The 24435-nt window shown below is 32.4% G+C and overlaps 2 protein-coding genes across 2 annotated transcripts; one reads left to right on the forward strand and one right to left on the reverse strand.

Annotated features, from left to right (window-relative positions):
* Nucleotides 1-1021: 1021 nt before the first annotated feature.
* On the forward strand, nt 1022-2152 carry LOC111398316 (S-protein homolog 5-like). Its single transcript, XM_023025234.1, has 3 exons — nt 1022-1111; nt 1261-1318; nt 1800-2152. The coding sequence occupies exons 1-3, from the start codon at nt 1022-1024 to the stop codon at nt 2150-2152; spliced, it is 501 nt and encodes a 166-aa protein (XP_022881002.1).
* An 11145-nt stretch (nt 2153-13297) lies between these two features.
* LOC111398880 (homeobox protein knotted-1-like 6) lies at nt 13298-19529 on the reverse strand. The gene is made up of 5 exons (XM_023026027.1): nt 18836-19529; nt 18386-18505; nt 18038-18149; nt 14094-14329; nt 13298-13596 (listed from the first exon to the last, which is right to left on the reverse strand). The coding sequence occupies exons 1-5, from the start codon at nt 19163-19165 to the stop codon at nt 13435-13437; spliced, it is 960 nt and encodes a 319-aa protein (XP_022881795.1). The 5' UTR covers nt 19166-19529; the 3' UTR covers nt 13298-13434.
* Between the last annotated feature and the right edge of the window lie 4906 nt (nt 19530-24435).

Consider the following 24435-nt stretch of genomic DNA (forward strand, 5'->3'; position numbering starts at 1 on the left):
TAAATTGAATATAATAAGAGAATTTGATCAAATACTACATTAGATTTTTTAATCTTGAATTAAGACTTAAAGGTGATCAATGGGTAAAATTATTCTGCCCTAATATTCCTTCATTAGTTGAATTCTGAATCAATCTTTGTGTGCATTTTGAGTAACTTCAAGTGTTTAAACAAAATAATCACAACAACTTATAATTCTTTATTTGCCTTCATCAAACAGAACTTAGAAAGATTAGATTAAATCCTCATTTATAGTCCTTATGAGAACGATTTTCGGACTCATTGGTCTAGTATATTACTTGTTACGATCCGTACACTTATGAGATATAAAAAACACAACATAAACAGAGGAGTCGGTTGAAATAGCTATGGTGTGAATGAATGAAGTGAGAGAGAGCCAAAGACACTTTTATACCGAAGATATTTAGTGAACATCTGCAATAGCTACAGTAGATGGCTTGGGTAAATGGGCAGTGGAAAGTAATAAAGCAGCTACACTAATTTCATTTCATATAAATGAACAGTGGAAAGCATTAACAGCTTCTTTGAGTGAACAATCTAGAACTAGTCAAGTTGCCGTGTGGAACTAGCCAAGTGTGAAACCTTCGGCCCAAAAATGAACTGTAAAACTTCATCCTTTCTTTTAAAGTAAGTAGGATTGGGCAAACATAGTATGGTGAAAACCAAAATTACTAAGGAATGATAGTACTTTCACAGATATCACAATGACTAAGCTCCAAAAGTAAAGTAATTATACATAATTCTAGATAATTAGTTCTCATATACGATCTCAAAGGTATACATTTTTTTTGAAGGTTGGTTTTTCTTACAAGAGCTTCGCAATGCAGATCCTTTTTTCTCCCCCTTCCCTAACTACCAATGAAATTGTGCTAAGTGAAAGCTTGTGAAATTTTTGTGGAAGTTTTTCTGTACGTGTAACATTTTTTCCTCAAAAAGGAAACATTACAATCCAAATCAAGATTAGACCTTGACAACCGATGACTTGTGTGTGCATTTATGATATGGTATTCTACCTAACGTCTTTTGTGCGTGCTTATGTTTTGCTTGTTGTTCGTGTCAATAGAAGGCTAGCTAAGAGCCCCTGTGTTTGGGTGTATTGGTTACCTTAGGCGCCTCACGGATGGTCCATGTCAAGCGATTTTTCAACATATATTCTTCTAAGTCATTTTTGGTGGTGTAGTCCTAAAATAAATAGTTCTCAAGACATAGAGCAATTAATAACTAGTATAATGTCATGCAGCATCAAATATTATGGAACAAGAAAAATGATATTAAGTTGGAGCGAAGAACTAATATAAGTGAGACTATATTTTTGTTATTTGCGTGGCATAATTACTTGTCATTTTAAAGATAAGATTTGAAGGGGTTGAAGGCAAGAATATCATGTGATTTGTGACTCTAATATCAATAATTCAGCTATCATTCACGGAATTAAGAGCAATATCTTTAAAATTAGTTAGAGGATCATTACTATTTCGTCGTAGGATTACTATAATTTGATTATATTGTTCCTGTATAATGCTATATAGCATTACTCGACTAGAGTAGCTCTTCAATTAATATGATTGTTATAATCCAATGAAATCATTCTCATAATCTTATAATAGATTTATTGCTCCAGTCAATAGTCATGCAAAGTTATTGCCCAATATAAATGTTTAGTTTCTTATCATCACATTACACAGTATTTGTTAGCCAAAATGAGTTACACCACAATGAAAACACTTGTTTTATCTCTCATTCTCTTCGCTAACCTTCTCTACACAATGAGTTCGTCAGAGGAAGGCGTTTGTTTCTTGAGTAAAAGATATCAGGTTCATGTCGTTAATAATCTCCCTGGAGACATTCCAACATTGACAATACACTGCGCATCAAAGGACAATAATCTTGGATTCCATCAACTCCCATTAAATTATGATTTTCATTGGAGTTTTTGTGAGAATGTAGAAGAGGTTACATTGTTTTTCTGTCATTTTTGGTGGGGTCAAAAAAACATAGCTTTTGATGTTTTTAGTAACGTCTTTAGTTTGTCTGATTGTAAGAATGCGTGCTATTGGTCAGTACAGAGTGATGGATTTTATTTTTCTGGTCATTACCCTCCACAGAATTTCGTGAAAAAATATGTTTGGTAGTAAGAAATTGGTATGATATTATGCCTTTAACTATGTATTCTAGAGAATGAAGGGAAAAAAATATAAAATAATATGCAAATATGAAATACTCTCTCTCTCTCTCTCTCTCTCTCTCTCTCTCTCTAAGTTTAAAATAAAGTGAAATTAAAAACAAAAGTAGACGAAGAAACAGTGGTTAATGACTTTGAGGGGTAGGTCAGTGATCAGATTTTAGATTTGTTCATCAATGGTCACCAGTTCAAGTTTTCTCAGGATCACCGATGTGAGTAACCGACTATAAACTTCAGGTTTCGTGAGATTAGTCGATGTGCGAGTAAATTAGTCCGAAAACCCACGTTCATAAAAAAATAAAAATTAAAAAAAGGCAGTGGTTAATAGTTTGAATTTTGAACTAGATTTCATTAGTTGCTCAAACGACAGCAAAAATCACAAATTCGAGAATGAGAAGAAGCTTCTAAAAAAATTATTGTTGAAGAATTAGCCATGAAAAAAAATTACAAATTAGAGTGTTAGCAATGATATCATATCATAAATCAAGAATTAAAAATAATATTTCTTTTAATACATGTGTTTATTTGGATAAAATTGTAATGTACAGTAGATTTCATAAAATATATGAATAATAAATGACTAGTAATTGTGAATGTGAGATTAAAATTAATGCTTAATGTTAACTAGAAATCATAATGAGCTTATAATACTACCCCACACAAATTAATTTTTGTTCTATATAGAAAAGAAAAAAAAACATTTCTACAGTGTGCGTTTGATTGTCAATATATCATTTTTCCACCTAAATTCATATTTTTGTGCTGTTTGATTGATTTTTTCCATGAAAAATATTTACTTACTTTGGGTTACATGACTATATTTTCCTTAAAAACAAGAAAAATATTTTCTTTATGAAAATTAGATTTTTATGTTCCAAATAATTTTCTCTCTTTCTCTCTCATTTACCTCATCTCTCTCTTATTTATCCACCGTTAAAAAGTGGACGAGTATAATATTTTCTAATTTGAAAATTAAATCAATTAAACACATTTAATTGAGTCCCTCTTTGGTGATTAAAATAAAAAATTTAGTAAACTTTGATAAAAGATGATGAAATGTATGATTGAAAAGTTGTGAATCCTATAAAATATATGATTACAATGAATTGTAGACTTTGACTTAAATAAAATTTTGGATTTTAAATTGTATCAAATAAGAGCTAAGTATAGATGGGCATAAGGATTACCCACAGTTAATGTTTGACTCTTGGGGGACTGGGAAATCTACGAGCAATAATGATATGTCACATCATTGAATAGATGTATATATTATTGTTGGATCTCAATCAAATTCATTGAATTCATGTATTATGTCACAATTGCTTAACACACACACACACACACACACACACATATATATATATATATATATATATATATCTCCTAATTCACCAATTAAATGGTGTTTCATGTCACTGGTGCTCAACATAAGTTAAGCACCGGTGCTTAAGAGATCATTTTCGTATATATATGTATATTCTACATGTATATCGTGGTTTACATCCTGATAGTGACAGAGTGAAGATTTTTTTTGGGTAGACAAAAATTATGTAGCAAAAATAATTATAAATAGTATAACTATAATTATTCCCAACGAAACATCATATATATAACATTATCAATTTCGTTTAATATATGTTTTCCAACAAACAAGATACCTATTTGTTCTATTAAATCTTTTCAAAAAACTACTAATTAAAATCTTCCAAGTAGTAGTTGGAGATTGCAAGTAGACCAAAGATGAAAATTGAATTCCCAATTCCTTTAATCACTGCTCCCTGAGCCCTAAACTTTCCCTAGACAAATAGTTAGAGAAATAAACCAAATACATGCAGATTAAAAATGCAATGAGCAAGTTCTAGAATTTAAAATTATTTCAATGTTTTGTTCTATATTTGACGGAAGATATATAACTTTAGGCAAGAGGTTTAACTTTTATGGAGCCAACAAGTGTTATTTGATAAAAACCATGTCCTACATCAAGATAGTTCGACGATAGCAACCTTCAGCTCTTTAGTATATTTGTCAAATCGTTAATAATTGAGGGTTAAATCGAATTATCTTAATAAACATGTTCACAAAATCTTGATTTTTCCTATTGTCCCGATATTTATTCAAGAGAAAAAACACAGACACACATACAATAAGCATCTAATATTTTACTATGAGAATTAAAGCAGGTAAACTCTAATTCCCATCCATAAATAAGAGTGGAAATAATAAGATGTTAATAAGTACAAAATAGGGTAGAAATGAATAACCTTTTGATTTCCATTCTTTTTATTAAAAAAAATAAAATGTTTTAAATGTTCAATGGACCACCCTTTCCCTGGTGTACGTAGTTCCGCCCCTGCACCCTAATGTACATAATATCCAAATGGCATTTCATCATTAGTTAATTAAAAAAAAGCCATTTTTCTACCCGCCAATGATGAAATGTCACTTGGCAATTATGTACATCGGGGTGTAAACCTATCAGTTCATAGTCATGGATTGCAATAGTCATTTTATGTGATAACTTGTTATTTGAGATATTAATTTTCTATAATTCTGTTACTTCAAATAACAAGCTAATATTTCAAATAATAAACTGTAACACAGGATGACAACTACAGTCGCTGATTATGAATAACATTACTCATTTTCCAATAAACAACATCATTATATTGATAACTTTATGAAAATTCTCGTACATCCACTAACCCTCTTGACACAATAGAACGTTCTTGAGAAAAATGCGATTATTTCTTGACATAATAATTTTTATCAAGACTTTAAGGGTGCGTTTGATTGCAAACATGAAATTTTCATAGAAAAAAATAAATTATGGGTAATTCAATTGCCTAGAATTTATTTGTATGAGTTGCCTAGAATTTATTTGCATGAAAATTATTAGTTAAATGTGTTTGATTGATTTAATTTTCAACTTAGAAAATATTGTGCTTTTCCTTTTTTATTGATAGATAAATGAAAGAGAGTGGATACATGAGAGAGAGAGAGAGAGAGAGAGAGAGAGAGAGTAAATTTCCTAGAAAATAAAATCGTACTCATCTTAAAAAAAATATTTTCCTTGATTTTGAAGAAAATATGGTCACATGACTAAAAATAAGACAATATTTTTCATGAAAAAAAGACAATCAAACAGTACAAAAGTATGCATTTGAGTAGAAAAATGCATTTTTCATGAAATATATTGACAATCAAAAGTAGATTTAAATTGTGATTTATATTTTCAAAGTAGTCAAAAACCCCTCCAATAGAGAGGTGCAAAGGGAATACAAATGGCATTTTTATATCCACAAGAGGCTAAAAAAAAAAAAGGATTTAAATCATCCCATGGAAGAAAATTTTGAATTTAAATTCATTGGAATGTAAATGAGAATGCAAAAGTAATTTTGAAAATACCAATATACACCCAATTTACACAACTATTGAAGATGTTCTAAATCGCTAGGGTTACACTTGTGCATCTTGTTGGGGAAAAAATATTGCACGAAATAAAAATGCAAAAATTAAATATTGTTCGACGAATCGTCGATGGCAATAAGAGAAAAAAAGACCATTAGCTGAGAAAATCTCACAATACGATACTTTCTTAACTCTTTCATCTTCGTCTTATACAAAATTAGAGCACTTAACATATGTTGCTAACACGGCGTACCATTTCTCTAAATTTTCTCCCTCTCACAATTTCTGATGCTAGTGTCAAATACAATTATTCTCAGTGCAATGCCACGAGTCCCTTCGGTAAAAGTTTCCTTCTCCCTAATATTATTTCATCCTAAATATATTTTTCCCTTAATCTTCTTCTTCTTCTTCTTCTTTTTTTTCTCTCTTTTTATTGTCAAACAAGGATTCTATTTTCATTTTCATAATAGAAATTTTTATTAAAATATTTGAGTTAAACCCAGCACAAAGAAAATAATCTTGCGACTCTTAACACTTTACACTCGTATAAAATGTGGTTTCGTTGGACATTTATTGTTGAAAATAATTCTTTATTTTTTTGTTATTTTTTATGGAATACTAAAAACAAATGTTTTTAATATAGGTCTGTCTGATTATGATGGGGTGTGTGAAAAAATATGATTAATTGTAAGTTGGATACGATCTTATGGCGTAAATTAAGGGTCAACTTTATCTCAAAATTTTAAAGTAAATTATTATTGCTCGACGAGGGATCAGAATGTGATAAATTTGAAAAAATAATAATACCCCAAAAATATATTTTTAAAAACTTTCTAAATGTCCTTTGCCTCGGTTTTTTCCATGCAATCTCCTAGACCCATATCTTCCATGTCGCTTTGAATATGTGCATTCACCTTAGCCGGACTCAGAATCGTAATGATAGGAATAGGTAAAGATATAGAAGTAGGAGTTCCATTGGAGTTGGACTTAGATTTCTCACCAACTAGATTGGAAATCAAGTCCTCAATGACATATCTCATGGTACGTAGCTCCAACCTTTATACTAAGCCTCTTGTAAAGTGATCTATCAATACATAAGCTTGATGACCGACTAATCTGTGCCGGTGTCGTCCACCGCCACTTTGCAAGGGCTTGGGATAGTGTCCATGTATCAATAAGTGTGAAATTAGTTAGATGCAAGATGAAAAATTAAGTTGATTTTAAGATATGTGGATTAGACCTCTAGGGAAATTGATACAAATATCACTAAATGGAATTAAAAAAAGAACAGTAACGCTCTTTTTTAAAATTTCAGTACTAGCACCATCTGAAAAGTCATTTACAAGAGGAAATACACGAAAATGGCTCTTCCACTGTAGCAAAATTTGACATTGACCTTTGACCCATTAAATGAATTAAAAAAAAAATTAAGTTTAAAAAAAAAACTTCACAGTAAAAGGCGATTTTACCCTTCAGACTGTTTGAAAAATTCTGTCTAACCGACCGACAAAAAAGAAACCGACGCATAGTCGCGAGAAATTTGATCGATCAACCACCGGCAACTACACCAACGTTGCAGTCAACGACCTTCATCTACACCGGAAATAAAATAACCGGTTAGTTTTCATGATGACTTTTTGTTTCAGTAGAAAATTTATTGAATAAATAAATTTAGCATTTTCCTTATATTATTCGGTTTAATTAGATCCATGTGCATGAGTAGTTAGATTGTGGGCATGTTGAGACTGTGAAAAATGTGGATTTTTTGCAATTTTTGGAGCTCTGTCGCCGACAATGGCGATTTCTGGCTTAACCGACTGTTAACAGTCGGCCCAAACTGTTTATTTTGTAAAAAATATATATATTTAATTTTTATTTGTTTTTTATAATTTTTGTAATTAATTAAATTTTTTATTTGATTAAATAGTAATTATGTTATTTATTTATTTAATTTTTATCATTGTCAATATAATATAATAATTGAAATATTGTAAAATTAACAATGTTGATCTTTTTTTTATGAAATAATCTTTAATTTATTTTTTTAAATTTATTTAAATAATATAAATAGTGTCATTTTTTGAAAATGTAAATTAATTATTCATTAATTTTTATAATTGTCTTTTATATAATTTAATAATTGAAATATTCTAAAATTAATAATTTTATGCTGTTCCATTTTTTTTATGAAATTATCTTTAATTTATTTTTTCAAATTTATTTAAATAATATGAATAGTCTTTACATTTTAAAAAAAAGCCAAAGTAATTATTTATTTAATTATTATATTTGTCTTTTATATAATTTAATAATTGAAATATTCTAAAATTAACAATTTTGTGTTGTTCCTCATTTTTTTTGTTTTTATGAAATAATCTTTAATTTATTTTTTCAAATTTATTTAAATAATATAAGTAGTCTTTACATTTTTTGAAAATGTAAAGTAATTATTTATTTAATTTTTATATTTGTCTTTTATATAATTTAATAATTGAAATATTCTAAAATTAACAATTTTGTGTTGTTCCTTATTTTTTTTATGAAATAATCTTTAATTTATTTTTTCAAATTTATTTAAATAATATAAATAGTCTTTACATTTTTTGAAAATGTAAAGTAATTATTTATTTAATTTTTATATTTGTCTTTTATATAATTTAATAATTGAAATATTCTAAAATTAACAATTTTGTGTTGTTCCTTATTTTTTTTTATGAAATAATCTTTAATTTATTTTCTCAAATTTATTTAAATAATATAAATAGTCTTTATATTTTTTGAAAATGTAAAGTAATTATTTATTTAATTTTTATATTTGTCTTTTATATAATTTAATAATTGAAATATTCTAAAATTAACAATTTTGTGTTGTTCCTTATTTTTTTATGAAATAATCTTTAATTTATTTTTTCAAATTTATTTAAATAATATAAATAATCTTTACATTTTTCGAAAATGTATTTAATTTGAAATTTTTTGTTTGTAAATATATTTTTCAAAATAATAATTATTTTATTTAAATATTTAATTTTTATAATTGCCTTTTTGTATAATTTAATAATTGAATACATAATATTGTTCAAAATTAACAATTTGTTTTGTTCATTTTATTAGTCTTTTTATGAAAATCTTTGATTTTTTTCAATTTATTTAAATAATATTTATATTCTTTAATTTTTTTGACAATACATTTAATTTGATTTGTTGTTTTTTGTAAATATATTTTTCAAATGTAATATTTGTGATTGTATGGTAGTTAGAGTTTGGTTCTCTTGATTTTGTGAGATTATGCTTTCTTTTGTTATCTCTTGTTCAATGCTATAACATTTGAATTTTTGTAGGATGGAGTATCATTTAGATGCAGAGTTGAGACGGATGGCGGGGAAAGCTACTTGAAATAGTAGCTTTGAGAGTTTTACTGCTGTGTTGGAGCTGCTCGATGATCAGCACGGAGATATGCTATGACAGTCCTTCTTGTGGCCACTGTACCAGTTGCGAGAGGTGCAGTACTCAGGACAGATCATTGATGCACTTCTATGTTGGCTTCTGAGGCCAGTCGACGGCGATTCCCTCCAGTTCGACCTCAGGGGCAAGGTCGTCAGTTTCTCGATGTTTGAGTTTACATTGATCACTGGACTGAGGATTACGGACGACGATGCAGCCATGGAGAGAAGCAATAGGCTATACGAGACGTACTTCCAGGTACATGGGTCAGTGCTTCTACCCGACTTGATGGTCGCGATCAGGGGGTGCGATCATATGCTAGATAGATTGAAGATTGGGCTGGTCTGCATCCTCGAGAGTGTGATGAGGTGTCATCACAAGAAGACTGTCATCGACATTTTTCATTTGCAAGTTGTTGACGACATCGATGCGTTCAACAACTATCCATGGGGTCGGAGATGCTATGAAGACACCGTACATGTGTTCACCAGATCGCACTCGAGGCCCAAGGATATATATATATAACATTTCAATTGTAAATTTAATTATTTTTGTAATTATGAAATAATTGTAAATTTGTGTTCAATGTATATAACATTCAAATTGGAAATTTAATTATTTTTTGTTATTTTACACGTATGCCGAGTATGGAACTATTTTTTTTCATATGAATCATTATAAATACCATTTATCAAGAATAAATATTGAACATTGAAGATTTATAATGAACAAATATTGAATAGTTTAAAGTAAAAGGAAATATTATTCATTTTACGTACCTGTCTAGTTGTCATTTAGGGAAATTTGACTAGTACAAAATTGTCGAGTATGCCCTACGGCTCTGTACCAGCCACACCTACGCGATCAAGGAAACTCTCCGGTAGATGGTATTCTAGATGTACTTGGACGTCCAGGACCACGCGATTCAACTGCTGGTGGTAACAAATTATGAAATGGGAGAATGTGCTCGGGAACTTCCCACTCGGCTTCATTCGGCAGAGGAAATATAGTCTCGGCATATGCTGTTCTCCAAGACTCAGTCGTATAATACAAAGAGTATAACGTTCTCACAGTAAATTCTCGATACATGGCCACCGCAACTGCATACTCACATGGAAAACTCTCCAACTGAAATCTCGTACAAGTGCATATGTTATCAGGCAAGTCCACCATATATGTCGTATTACGTGCACATTGCACGGAGAAGCGAAACTCATCTAGTGCTTCCACATTCAACTTCCTCGCAACCTCTGCCGCCTTAAACAGTTTCTCCTCATGAGTTGGGGCCAACACGCTAGTGCAACTTTGTGATGCCGCACGTCAGTCATGAAACCACTGTTGTAGCTTGTTACGAATGTTCTCAATCATTGCGAGAATTGATAACTCTCGATCCTTCTTAAACAATGCATTGAGAGATTCCGCGTTATTCGACGTCATCATGTTGTGTCGACGTCCTGGAGAGTATGACCGCGCCCAATGTTCGATCCCCATCTTCGTCAGATACTCCAACGCCGGTAATGATTTACTTCCTATCTCGAGCATGAACTTATTACACTCTTCAACACTATAAGCTTCGGCTACTCTCCTGAACAATGAAATGATGCCTGTGCCCCAATACCTAGTCTTCAAATTACCTTGTATATGGTACATGCAATTCCCGTGATGTGCTCCGGGAAAAACTTCAGCGATACCGTTTATTATAGACTGTCCCGATCGGTTACAAACGCAAGGTTTTCGACTTTCCCGATCACTTCCCTTAGTTTAGAAAAGAACCAACGCATGGACAGATCATTCTCGCTGTCGACTATGCCGAATGCGATAGGGTAAATTTGGATGTTGACATCTTGACATGTAGCAATAATTAACTTACCTTGATATTTAGCTTTCAGAGTTGTACCATCAACTAGAATTACGGGTCGCATTGCATTTCGAAAACCCCGAATACATTGTCCGAGAGCCATGAAGAAATACTTAAAACAATTATTGCCCCCTGTCTCAATAAAAAATGTCGTGTCAGGATTACCTCATGTTATGGCAATACCTAGCCAATTTAGCATAGCTCTCTCAGCCGATCCCATTAAATCTTCCAACGCACATTCTTTGGCCTTCCACTCTTTCTGATAGCTCATGACCACTCCATATTCTCAACAGACGTCGTTAATGAGGTCCGAAGGTCTGTAGATCGTCCGTGGATCTTGATACTTGTGCATTATCTGTCGACCAATAAACCATGCTCGAGCTTGCCTGTGATCGTTTCGAAGAATTCTCACTTCGCAAGTATGTTACCGTGAATATTTGCGAATTACGAAGCACTCATTCGTGTCCATCTTAGTTGCTCTCAAGCACCAATTGCAACTGTCAACAATGACTTGTTTGATTTCTTTACGTTGAACTCAAAGTTATATTTTAATGCTAGCCGGTGCACAGCTTCTTGCAAATCTTTCTTGGTTTCAAACAGTTGCTCGACCTGCAAGTCCTCATCATCGGGAGCCACACGGGAAGAATTGGAGGACGGTCCACTTGTTCCAACCTGTGAGCTCCCACTCGGCTTGTGTCTCTGTCGGGATAAAGCAATCAAATTCTCATTTGTAAACTTGTTTATATTATCATTGTCTTCAACTGTCGACAGAATACTGCGCGTAACAGCGACATCACGATCAGAAGCAACTGTCTCAGGAATACCCACATCATCCGCATGAACTATCTCCACTGTCTCCCAAAAACCTCGATCATTCTTATCCGCCCTATCTGAATCTTCGCGTTCACCTTCGATAACATCCTTCGTAATTAAAGTCACACCAAGAACAGTCGGAGTCCGATGCATTTTATTCAATTCTAATAGATAATTCAATTCAGCATCATTAGTAACGAATACTGGTGGCATCGGAATGGATGAATCTCCATAACCGTTGAATAGATATCTTAATTGCATATCGTATTGAGATTGATCGACATTCAGCTTATTTTTCAAATTGTGGTACATTTCTAAGTATGGTGTACTCTCTGTTATAGGAATTGCAATACAATCACGTAAGTCACTCGTCCATCTTCATTCCCACCGATTATTTTCATTCAATTCGAAATTACCGAAATAACAGACGGGGATTATCATATCTGCATGAGGAAATGATTTTAATCAATTTCATTTATTAATTATAAGAAAAAATCAGTGCCAACAAAAATCAGTGCAGAGTCGACTAATTGGCTGTTTAACAGTCGACTGTTGGCTGTTTAACAGCCGACTGTTTGGCTTAACAGCCAAACAGTCGGAAACAGTCCAACTGCTTGGCTGTTAACAGCCAAAACAGCCGACTGTTTGGCTGTTTTTGCGCAGGAGAATACGGTTCTAAAGAAAAATATTATACATCTGTTCAATTTTTTTTGATAGGTAAGATCTATTAAAAAAAATTTATGCTAACTACTATGTCGACATAAAATTTCTCTATTCAAACGTATACTAATTTACTGAAAACGAAATTAAACATGCGTAAATATACTTATCGATTTGAAGTAATTGATATGAAAAAAATTTCCAACTTCAACGTTTCAAAATTTTTCTAGATTTTGAGGTTCAAACAGATGAAAAAATGAGAGTTTTTCCTCTGTTGGAAGCTCGTTTTGAAGTTTTTATAAGTGAACAAGTGTTTGGTTTTCAATTATTAACTAAAAGGGTAGTATAGTCATTTTAACAATATATAATTTTGTAATTGTACAAAACATTTAAAGGCATCTTTGTCTTTTACCATACAAGAGGCCAATGTCATAATATTCATGATTTTGAAAGTCAAAGTGGAATTTAGGTCCTTCGACTGGGTCAAACTTAAAAGTACCCCCCATTTACAAGGTATAAAAACAGAGGAAAAATTAGTCTTAGTAGATAAAATTAAATATAAAATGTCACACGAAAAATTATTTCTCGACGATTGTGAGTGTCAACCTATTTCATTTTAAATGTGCATTAAATTTGCCTTTAAATTTCCACCTTTTTTGGTGGCCATTTCTTTTTAAATGGTTACAAAATGACCCTTGAAGCAAATGGAAATAAACAAATCTCAACATCGAAATCTTATCAATGGGCTATTTTGAGCCATTGGATGCGGACAAACCTGTGAGACTCATTCGGACCGATAAGTAAGCACGGCTGATAGCTCTAATGGCCTAACTCGATTAAACCGATGTTGATGGGTTTTGATTCCCCTTTTCTCGAAGTACGAGAAAGACAAGGCATGTTTGGAAAATGGAATACTCTTCACAATCAGAATTTTCTTTAAATTGACAATTTAATGATGAAAATACACAATTTGTTCTAACTGATGAATCAATAGGTCTTTCTTTTCTTCCCTGAAATATACATCCAAGAGCCAAACATCAACATTGAATTTAATCTGCTTGGATGAAGAATTCACCCGAAATATTGTTCACTACACTAAATTGCATATTCTCTGACGGTTTCCAATGCCTTTTCCTTTGGTTTATAAACCAGTTGTTAATTTGTTTCTGATCCAATCCCGTTAACTCCGCCAGTGCGATTTTATCAGCTTCCTAGACATACGAACACGAACCAAAAATCATGTTTGGTAATACATGATTAAGGAAGACTACATTCCAAGGTATCAAACGGCCTGACTTTTCATCGAAGTAATGAAGCATTGTAAAGAGCATGTAAAAGATCAAGTAATGCAAACAAGGAATAATTCGTTATCGCAACACGTCTATTATAGTTTATACGCTTTTTGTACAGGCCCCTTTTGACACGACCATTTCAATTTCAAGAATGCATATTATGGGCACGATCATCACATGATTCAATATTTCAACATTATATGGGCCTGCTACTCATTGAATGTATTGACATGATCATTCTATGATGTGTAGCGTCATGTTTGTTACCTTATATTGGGACACAACTTAACAAGGTAACAAACAATTTTACATTATTCGCCCCTTAATTGAGCCCAATTCATCACATGAAACATGTAATATAATGATAACGAATCATACTCATTTCATCGTAAAAGTTCGGTGAAGAAAATACTAACCGATGGATAAGGCCATTTGTAGTGAGCATTCCACCATTCAAGCAATAATTTCTTTGCTCCGTTTGGCAGTTTTCCTTTCTTCTGCTTCTTCGAAAATTCTTGCTTTAGGTTATTTATGTGGCTACCATATCTTGACATGAGTTTGTCTTTAAGTTCACGGTCATCACTCTTGATTTGTACATCTTGTACTTCCGTCACTCCGCTGAACTCCTCATCCGAAGACAAGACTCCATCATCTAGACGAAGAATAAAGGTGGGTTTTCGACTTGAGATCTAAAGACATACAATCTATGGTAACAGATAATTAAAGCAAATTTCTCAAATTAATCAAGATATTTCACGTATCAAAACTACAACACTTATGTTTGATATAGAATATTGGATGAAATGGGACGATACAATTGACAATATTGTAACTTGAGTTTTTCTTTGTATATTGGTCATTCACATAAACAAATATATTTTTGCTTTATTTATTTAGCCTTTGTTTGAACCATATTATTTTGAAAATACATTTTTCTCTCTCTTTCAAACCAAAAAATTTTTCTTTACAGAAAATCGTACATTTTCCATCAACTTACCATCCAAAACGCATTTTTTAATAAAATTGGGGTTCATACATACTCTTACTAATAAAATAATGGGTCAGCAATTTCTTAGTCAAATAAAGATAGCTGGAGCAGAAGGTAGGGCTCAAAAATTTGGGGGTACCCACACAATGTCAGATATGGAGCACCATAAAGCCTATCACCTTATCTCATGGAATCCAAATCAAACCGTTCAAAATTCAAATTAGGTCAGATCGACGTGCACCAAAAAGAAAATAACATGACATTAAAACGATTTTTCTAAAAATAAATAATTAGTGAAATATCAAGAACTAATCTTCGCAGAAAACTCAAAATCACCAGTGATCAATCAAGGTAGGGGTGAATTTTTTTTATTTTTTTTAGTGATAATTACAATTTAATTCGATATATAATAGTCATTTTCTTTTTAAAAAAATATTTAGCCCATGTTTGAGCCTCATTCTTTTACATTCTTTCTTATTATTTTTTCTATAATATTCATTTTCAATCACACATTCTTCATTAAAATAATATTACGCGTAAATTAAAAACTTTTTCTTCTTTTTGAACCACACATTCTTCATCAATCACTATTCCATAATACATTACTTCAAATTAATGGGGCTCAAACATGGCCTTAACTACATGAATATTGGGTCGTGAATATAGAGAATATGAGTCGAAGATAACAAGGTGAACAAATGTTACACATTATATCCTATTACAACAACAATTAAACATGCACTAATCTTATAAAATTATTATTTATAGCTATAGCTTAAATTAAGAGCCATACAAAATAATTTAATTTAGCTTCACTTGTTTTTTGGACCTACATGAAATCCAACGCGAGATCCATGAAATGGAAAAAATTGTGAATAGGATTTGACGAGAAGCTCTTTGTTTCTGACAGTACAGTGTGTGCTCGTGTGTGTAATTCAAAGGACTGACCGGCAGCGTAAACCCCGGGCGTCCATGTGTTTTCCTACACCCTCCCTATATGGGCTTCCCACAATAAAGCTAGGCTTACCCTACCATTACCAACATCTTTTATATCGATGTCTATTCTTCACCTAGTTTAGTATTATTAAAATTCTACCAATTAAGTTATTTGTACAGATGATGACGTAGCATGCGTTTTGGCCCCTTAATGTGATTTGAATGTCAAAATGTCAAAATACATGTCACCTCTCATCTGTCAAACATTTTGTAAAACTAACAGTACATGTAGCATAACTAAAATTCTAAACTCCAATGACTCTATTTGGTCGAACCCCAATCACTAACGACTGAACGAAGTAAGATGGAATCAACAAGGGTAGAATGAAAGATAGTTCATTCATCATAAGGACAATCGTTAAAGGAAAAAAAGGTGTACAATCAATTGAGATTATTGATGCCAAGGTTAACTTAAAGAAAGAAGTTGAAGTGTGAGTCAAATTGTGCCCATTTCAAAAAACAAAAGAGGTAAGACCCACAATTTGTATCATTTAATGATTTAGTACATTTAGCATATTGTTTGAATGCTTGAATTAAAATTTAAGTGATTATGAGTTATGACTCTTACGAAATACAAATATAATAAGGAAGTATTAGTTGTAAATTTACGAAATGTATAGATTAAAAGTATCTTTGACACACTTATATTATAATTTAAATTTTGCTCCATATGCACATTACAAAGGTTAAAAGAAAAATATTGTATTCCTTAGCGTACCTTCGTCAAGAACAAAAATCATTCTTTTCGCTTGTGTTGAAACACAAAAACAATGTGCAAAAAAGAATATGTGATGTGTAAATTGACATCGAGATAAAGGTATAGAAAACAAGAAGACCAAGCCATCGTGAAGACAGCATTACATTTGATGCATACTATGAACACGCACGTGAAATTGTGCTAATACAACATTCAGGTGGATACCCATATCTTAAAAGAAACTGAATTAATTAGGTACACATTCATGTATAAATTAAGAATAAAAAGAGATCAGATAAAAGTTAATCTGTACTTTCAAACAGTTAAAGAACTAATCATATGCCTTAAATCAATCCCTTTTTATCTTAATCATGTATTTTAGTCGACAGCATATAAACATTCAACTTCAAAGCCTGTTACCAGATATCTAAATTAATGCTAATTGCACCAAGTTGATACTGTGTAAATTAAGATAAGATCAGCAGCTTTTCTGCATAAAATAATCTAACTTTGAGTTAATTTTGTAGATTTATAAATGATTTACAGGTTGAGTTGAGCAAACATTTGTACTGTGCACACTCGTGATGTACAGAGTTTACTCATTAATTAATAGCATAAAGATTTCCAGTTTCACTACACATCTTGCTTGACGTTTCATAATATGGCATACAATTTTGCCATTGATTTAAAAAATACTTAACACAATCAATGGCCTCAAAATTTACACATCATGATATGTCAACCATAATGTATAAATAGAATGTACAAGTAGCTTAATTTAAAGATTTCGAGGCTAAGAATGCCTAAAAGTGATGTGTCACTCAAGATGGAGCCCAAAACGTAAATAACGGTGATACTTGATTGCGGAATTTACGTAGAATTTAGGTAGAATCATTTTATCTAAAAGTTTAAATTATTCAAAAGTGACAAATAATTTATTTAATTTCTTTTCCGACAAAAGAAGAAACTGGATTCCAAGAAGCAAATAAAAAGATGGCAGAAACAGTATGAATCAGATGGACTGTTTTCCCTTGGTAACTAGAGGATTAGACACTTCCCAATGTTTATTTCCCATCTTTAGTTCACGCTTGAGGCCAACACATAATCTGTTGGAACTTGAAAACTTTTTAAAAGCAAGCAGGCAAGCATGATAGACGTATATTTTAAGTTGGATAATAACATAAATCGTACCATTGCAAGTAATGGAACATGTTGAAGACAGGATTCAGATAAAATCGACTGAAGTCTCCTCCCAACTCAACAAAGACTAATGGCAACCTTGTGAATGATTCTTCTAAGCAAAACATCCAAGAGAGAACTAACTATCTAAATAATGGAACACCCTAAAAATCCAATTATCCAAATCTTAAGGTGATGTAAAGTTAACAAGTAATAAATTGAGAAAGTTAAAAGGGAAAGGACTGTTACTGTTTGAAGAACCAGAGAAACTACTGTATTGTCATGGTCTTCCCTCTGATACGTCTAATCAGAATCTCTACTTATAAATGCCTTCATTTAAATACTACAGTAAGGTATGCTAGAGTTTTTTGCACAAACAGAAAAGAGAGATCACATGTAACATTTAAAAGACGATCTGAACCACACACATATGTAAGAGTAAAACCAGTTTTCTTTGAGTTTTAGGGTTTCTGTAAGGTATAAAATCTTGAGAGACACACCTTTGCAAAGATTGCCCAGTTGAGTTTCAATCTTATTGAGGAACGACGTTGCTTCGTCAAAAGGCCTTGACAGATCTGATTTGTACTTCACCAGTATGTCATAGTATGTCTCCTATAGATAGAGAGAGGGAAAAATAAAAAATAAAAATTTAATGAACTTTTTAGCTGAGACAAACAGGCGGATTAATACAGTGATAAATTAGTAAAGGGATTCGAATTTCAATGTGCAGTCACGAGATAATTATAAGGAAAATTTTCGAGATTTTAGTTTCAACTCTTCTGTCTTCACCCATAAGTCTTTGTAGACTCGTGTCTGTGTATGAGAGGAAGAGAGGAAGGAAGGAAGACCATGAAGTCGTCGAGCTCAGGATCGACTCCTAAGCAAACGGAAAGTTCATCTTGCTTACGAAACTCATATCCTCGCCTGATTTCATCTAGCAAAGATGTTATTTCTGGGGGTGCTCCGACCTGAAAATTGAAGAAATTACTCAAGAGAAATTCATATGAATTTGTACAAGAAAAGTAACAATTTGCTAGTAAAATCTAAAGTCAGTTGCCAATTTCAAGAATTATCTGATTTCTTTCCCGTGAGTAGCAAAACCCTACCTTTTTTTTTTTTTTTTTTTCCTTTTTTTAAAAATTTCCGAGGGTATATTACTCAAACTCAAGATTAGTTTCAAGCGTCGCTATCACTTATTTATTAAAAAAAAGAGTGTCAATCTTTTGATCGTGAAATGAATTAGGTCTGCAAGTGATAAGACTTATCGGTGAAGTCTATAACTTTCGATCAGTCTGAACCTTTTGGCAGTCGAGATAAGCATCGAGCAATTTTGGGTATGAAGGATGAGAAGCAATTTTTGCCTTGATCAAACTGGAAGCCTGTCCATGTTCATCTTCTGGTTTAACATTTTCTGTTTGTGGATGGATAGACTCCACTTCTGTTGCCACTGAACCCCGAAATCCAATATCGTCCGACAATCCCGATATAGGATACTGATGGTGATCGCCGGACGAAATCAGGGCATGGTAGTCGTTGTGGTACTCTGCCGGAATAATCAGATTCTCCGGTGACATCAAGGCCTTATCCAAGTAATCACTTGTTGAATAAAGTCCATACATTTCATCCATATGTATAATCTTGTACAATCACAGAAGTATATATAATCAAACAACCAGTTCTTTTTATGGATTAAATGACTAATCATGCACCATCAACTATCAGAAGTAATTAAAAAACCAGAGCAACGCACGTCTACTTGCTGTTACAGGATTTCACTGTAACGAAGAAGAAGAAATTACGGATATTTCAATTTTGGATTCTGAATGGAGGAGACAGAGTTTTTAGGGGTGTGATTGTTTTTTGAGAAGAAAACAAGAAAAGAGATGCTCAAGCTGCGGCTCAAGTGCAGAAGTTGAGTGAGGGGGAGGCCCTGTCTCCATTATTAATTCATCGACAAGTTTCAGTATATTACAACTAAATTTTTCCCAATTGCCTTTTTCCCCCTTTGCTTTTAATGTCCAATTGCAATTTACAAGCATTAAAATGAATTGAACCGACATTAAACATCTTCCAAGTTCCAATCTCACAGCTAAGTTGGAAGATATTACTCTTATTTATCCCTTGTTTGAGTCTCGTTTTGAGATAAAGAATGCATTTTTAAATAGTGATTGATGGAGAATGTGTGATTTAAAATTAAGGAAATATTTTAAATTCACGTATAATATTATTTTATTAAAGAATGTGTGGTTAAAAATGAATTTTAAAAAGATAAATTTTTAAAAGAATGATGCTCGAACAAGGGTTTAGAGGTGTAAAATTGGTATGAATAGGCCGCGCTGAGCTTTCCACGTTGAAATGAAAAGGTGTTAGGCTGGTGTCGAATTCCAATTTTGACAGATAGGGTAACAAGGTGCCTCGAGGGACTTTTACAGTCCAAAATCAAGACTAAGAATTTTTTATGAACATGTAAAAAATTATTACTCTTTTGACACAAAAAAATGAACTTCCTACACCCGTTTCTTTTGTCGAAGATAAGGAAGATGAATACCCAGTTAATTATTGACACGTCATTATAAATTAACATGTCATCTATTTTAATTTTCCAATCTTAGCAACTATTTAACATCGTTAACTACTTTCTCTATCTTACAAAATCTCAATTTTACCCTCACCGTTAACACACCACTCTCTTTACAATAGAACTCTTCACCTTGTTTATGTTTCACTGCAATTCAGAAAAACTGCACATTCCAAAATCTTTAGAAGAAAAAAGGGCAATCAAGTTTCAAAATTCCATTTTTACTTGTCCTAAATCTGCATAAGGTATCCATTTCCTATGAATATTCCTTTGGTTAGTGCTTGTTCACTAGGCAAAAATACGTGTATATATTTGTATAATTCGTTTTAGTTTATGGAAGGTTCGAGCAAGAATGGATTAAATTAGGATGTGAAATACACAGAACCATTGATTAAATTGTGTCTTATAATTCCTAGCATTTAATACGGCTACCAAATTTATTTAATATCTGTCTCTGTGGGGAAAAAAAAAAAAAGGTTGAACCCCAACCTTGAGGGCAGAGTTTTGTGAAGAAGGTAAATCGCGGAATGTGCCCCAACAGGTCAAGGAATAAGAGCTGCCTGAATTAAATTGTGAAATGTCTAAGAAAACTATTATCTCATATCTCTAGATAGAATTTTCCAATTTAGAAGTTTATTCTAATTTAGAATTTTTTTATTTTTATTTTTTTTATTTTTTTTTGCTGAAAATTAAAATTTAGTAGCTTTGCTTGTCATTTTTTATTATGGGCATTTGTTTGTATTTGTAATACTTTTCACGAAATCTTAATGTGCAATATGAATATTATTGAATTTTAATTTGTTTAACTATAAAAGAAGTATTTGATTCTCGACAAGGAGTGTATTGAGCGGAGGGAGAAGTGTACCAACACCTAAGGCTAGTGGTGAGACTTGGGTGAATGTGTTGAATGAACTTCAAAAAAGTGCACTTTCGCCCCCGCCTCACAATTTCTTTGATTTATGGGATTGATGCAATTCGCGGCCACGAACTTAAAAAAAATAAAAATAAAAATAAAAGAAGGTAAGTTTAGAAGAATAATTAAATAAAAAGACATTATATATTTCAAAAAATTAAAATTAAAAAGGCATTAGTAGTTCACGTTGCATTATTTTGGAATTGTAAAGAAAGTGGTGGGTTAGTAGTGACGTTAATAAGGGTAAAGTAGAGAGGGAGGGAGGGAATTGTTAACGGTGTTAAATATCTATTAAGATTGAAAAATTAAAATAAATAACATGTTAATTTAAAATGACGTGTTAATATTTAATTCGGTGGACATCAAATCTCAACTCGCCCGGAGGTTAGCTTTTTGTGGTGACGAGCACATTATTTTGTTTATAAAAGGTGAAACTCGAGGATTTGAGCAAATCGCTTACTTTGTAATTAGTACTTGATATCTAGGCAACTTGATGTTGCTATTTTTTTTTATTTTTTTTATTTTTTGGTTGAGTAATGTTGTGTAGTCTCACAAGAGTCGCAGTCGCAGTTTAAGTGGTATTAGATAATAGATTAAATGAAATATGAAATTAAATAAATTATTTAATTTTATCTATCAATTAATGTCATATTAGGACAACCTAAATTGGAATTGTAATTCCAGTGAGACTAAATAACATTATTCTTTTTTGTTTGATACTCAAACTCTATTTCGGTAGTGTAAATGCATATCATTCAATTTAAATTTATAATAACCTTTTCTGCACAATCCATTTCATCACCCTCAAATTGTGTTCTAATAACAATAATAATAATAATAGTTTGGGCGTGCATGATTGATTTTTGAAAGTAGAGTTGCAATCATATTTTGATAAAAAGAAGACTTTGGACTTATTCTACGAACCTTACAAAATGGAGTAATGTTATTTATAGTAAAAACTACTGATAATCGTTCTACGTTATATGTATGTGACATTTATACATCAAATAACAAACATCGCATGTATGTCACGTATGCGACTATTGATAATCCTCACTATAAATAGTATTATTTCAAGTTATCTTGACTATTAGTGACTCTGATAGCATCACAAATATCGTACTTTTGTCCAAAATCCTTAAAATTACTTCATTCTACAAGCAACAATTTTATGTTTACCTCTTTTTATATATAGTTCTATAAATATACTTCGATTTCATTTAAAGACAATATTTCAATTTTTTATTAAAAAACTAACATTTTTTATGAATTAGGGTACATATATGTTATAGCGCTACTTGGAGGATAAGGTTAAACTATTTCAATTTTTTGAAGAAAAATACCATTGTAGGGTAGTATATAAGTTTGTGTATATTATTTTTTTATTAATAAATCAACGTTTTACATGAGTAACATGTTACTATATATATATAAACTCACATTTAACGAGGTTATGCTACTCTTAGTTTTTTTATTAACCACCATCCACAAAACACTATCATCCTGAAAATCATTACCTTTAGCAGCTCCGCCTTATTCGTTGACGTCGTAATTACAAAATACAATCTTCACTCTTTTTATAAAATTTTTTTTAATGAAATACATTCTTTTATTTAACTTTAGAAATCAATTCTTCATTAAGAATAAGATTTTTACGCCCTACATATTCGGGTAACATACCTGTTACTGCATTACTCTGTTACTTCTACAATTTACATTAAAATATTTCAATTGTTAATCAAAAACATCATGTTACAGAGACGTTGTTTAATTGTACAATAGTATATGTGTTCACTCTGTTTATTTTTTATTTACGGAGTAACATATATGCTACTTAAAATAACATCGTGTGTTACTAGTTCTACCCAAATTGAAATCAAATTACCAAACCTAATGAAACAGTCAACCCAACCAACCACTCTCCACTAGGAACAATTTTCATCATCACCACCAACAAAGGCCGCCATAAGATAATACCATCAAGTCAACCACATATAGTAAAATTAGCCATCACATGTTACTTTTATTTAAAAAATAAAAAGATAAAAAGAAAATCATTGTTTTACATGGATATATGGATGGCAATTGGGATTGCCGGCTCGGTCCCCCCGTAGCTTGACCAGAAAAAAATCGAGACAATCCATGTGGCTTGTCGACTCTGGCTCACGGGCCTTTAAATTTAAAAAAAAAATGAAAAATGAAAAACCAGTTAAAGGGCAGCGTGTTGTCACGGGCCTAGTTTCGTTACACCCGAACAAACTAGAATCGTGCGGCCTTAACGTTCTACAATTCCCGCGCCTCACGAGAAAACGTTAAATCAGCCTTTCCACGCCCATAAATAATTTAACCAAGGAGGCTAAATTATACCCACATTGAGAAGAAAATTTTGAAGTAAGTAATATATGGAAAACAAGTAAAGATGGGGAAACTTTCTTTGTATAAATGAAAGAAAAAACTTTACAATCTCTCTAAAGAATAAACTCACTCAACTCTACATTCTCTACCATCAACTACATACCATTTACAAATGAGACTACCTCTCTATTTATAGGCAAACTTAAACCTCCTTAACATCCACTTTACAACTTATGCTTAGTTGTCGCCACCTCGTGCTTAGTTGTCGCCAACTTATTCTTAGTTGTCTTCAAGTGGATTGTCTTACAACTTGCCTTGCAAGTTGTCACCAACTCGTGCCAACTCGCGCTTTGGTTGTATACAACTCGCGTTTAGCTTGCAAGTGGTACACAAGTGGACAAGTTGTGCAAGTTGCCCACTTGCATCCTCAAAATATCCGACTGCAGGTTCATGTATTTTACCTCCCAAAATGGCAGGATCGGGACTTAGAAAAACCTCATTAATGTCCTGGAAAACTGCATAATTTAGGCAGCCTGCATTCTGCCCCAAAACAATCTACTTGCGTCCCCAACTTGAGTCTGCCTGCATCTTTTGCCGAATCTGCCTGCGTCCCCTATCGCAAGCTGTTCCGTCCTTCTGAAACGCGTTACCCGCATTGTCTTGCGATCGCTACTGGGACAAATCGGTCGCGACCGTGTGAGGCATAAGTCACTCCCCTACTGAATTTGGCGACGCCTTCATCGCCATATACCGCCGAAATATAGACCTTATTTCCCATAAGTCTATCTTATTTTCCCACTTGGTGCCATAACATTCCCGTGTCATGCTAAGTCTCAAGTCATGATCTTCCGATCCGTGACAGTGTGCTACCTAAGATAGGCAGCCACTTGCCTTATAAAAATGGCAGCAAGCTGCCTTTCTCAAGGCAACATGAAGAAAGACAGAGACAGAGAGAGAAAATAGCGGGTTCGGCTCTGCCCAATGAGGCCCGAGCCTAAATTTCTTGATCAGGCAAAGCTCAACTTGGCTCGGGCTCGCAAAAAAGCTTGGAC

Source organism: Olea europaea, chromosome 8 (assembly GCF_002742605.1).
Source record: "Olea europaea var. sylvestris chromosome 8, O_europaea_v1, whole genome shotgun sequence".
In the NCBI taxonomy this organism is placed as follows: Eukaryota; Viridiplantae; Streptophyta; class Magnoliopsida; order Lamiales; family Oleaceae; genus Olea; species Olea europaea.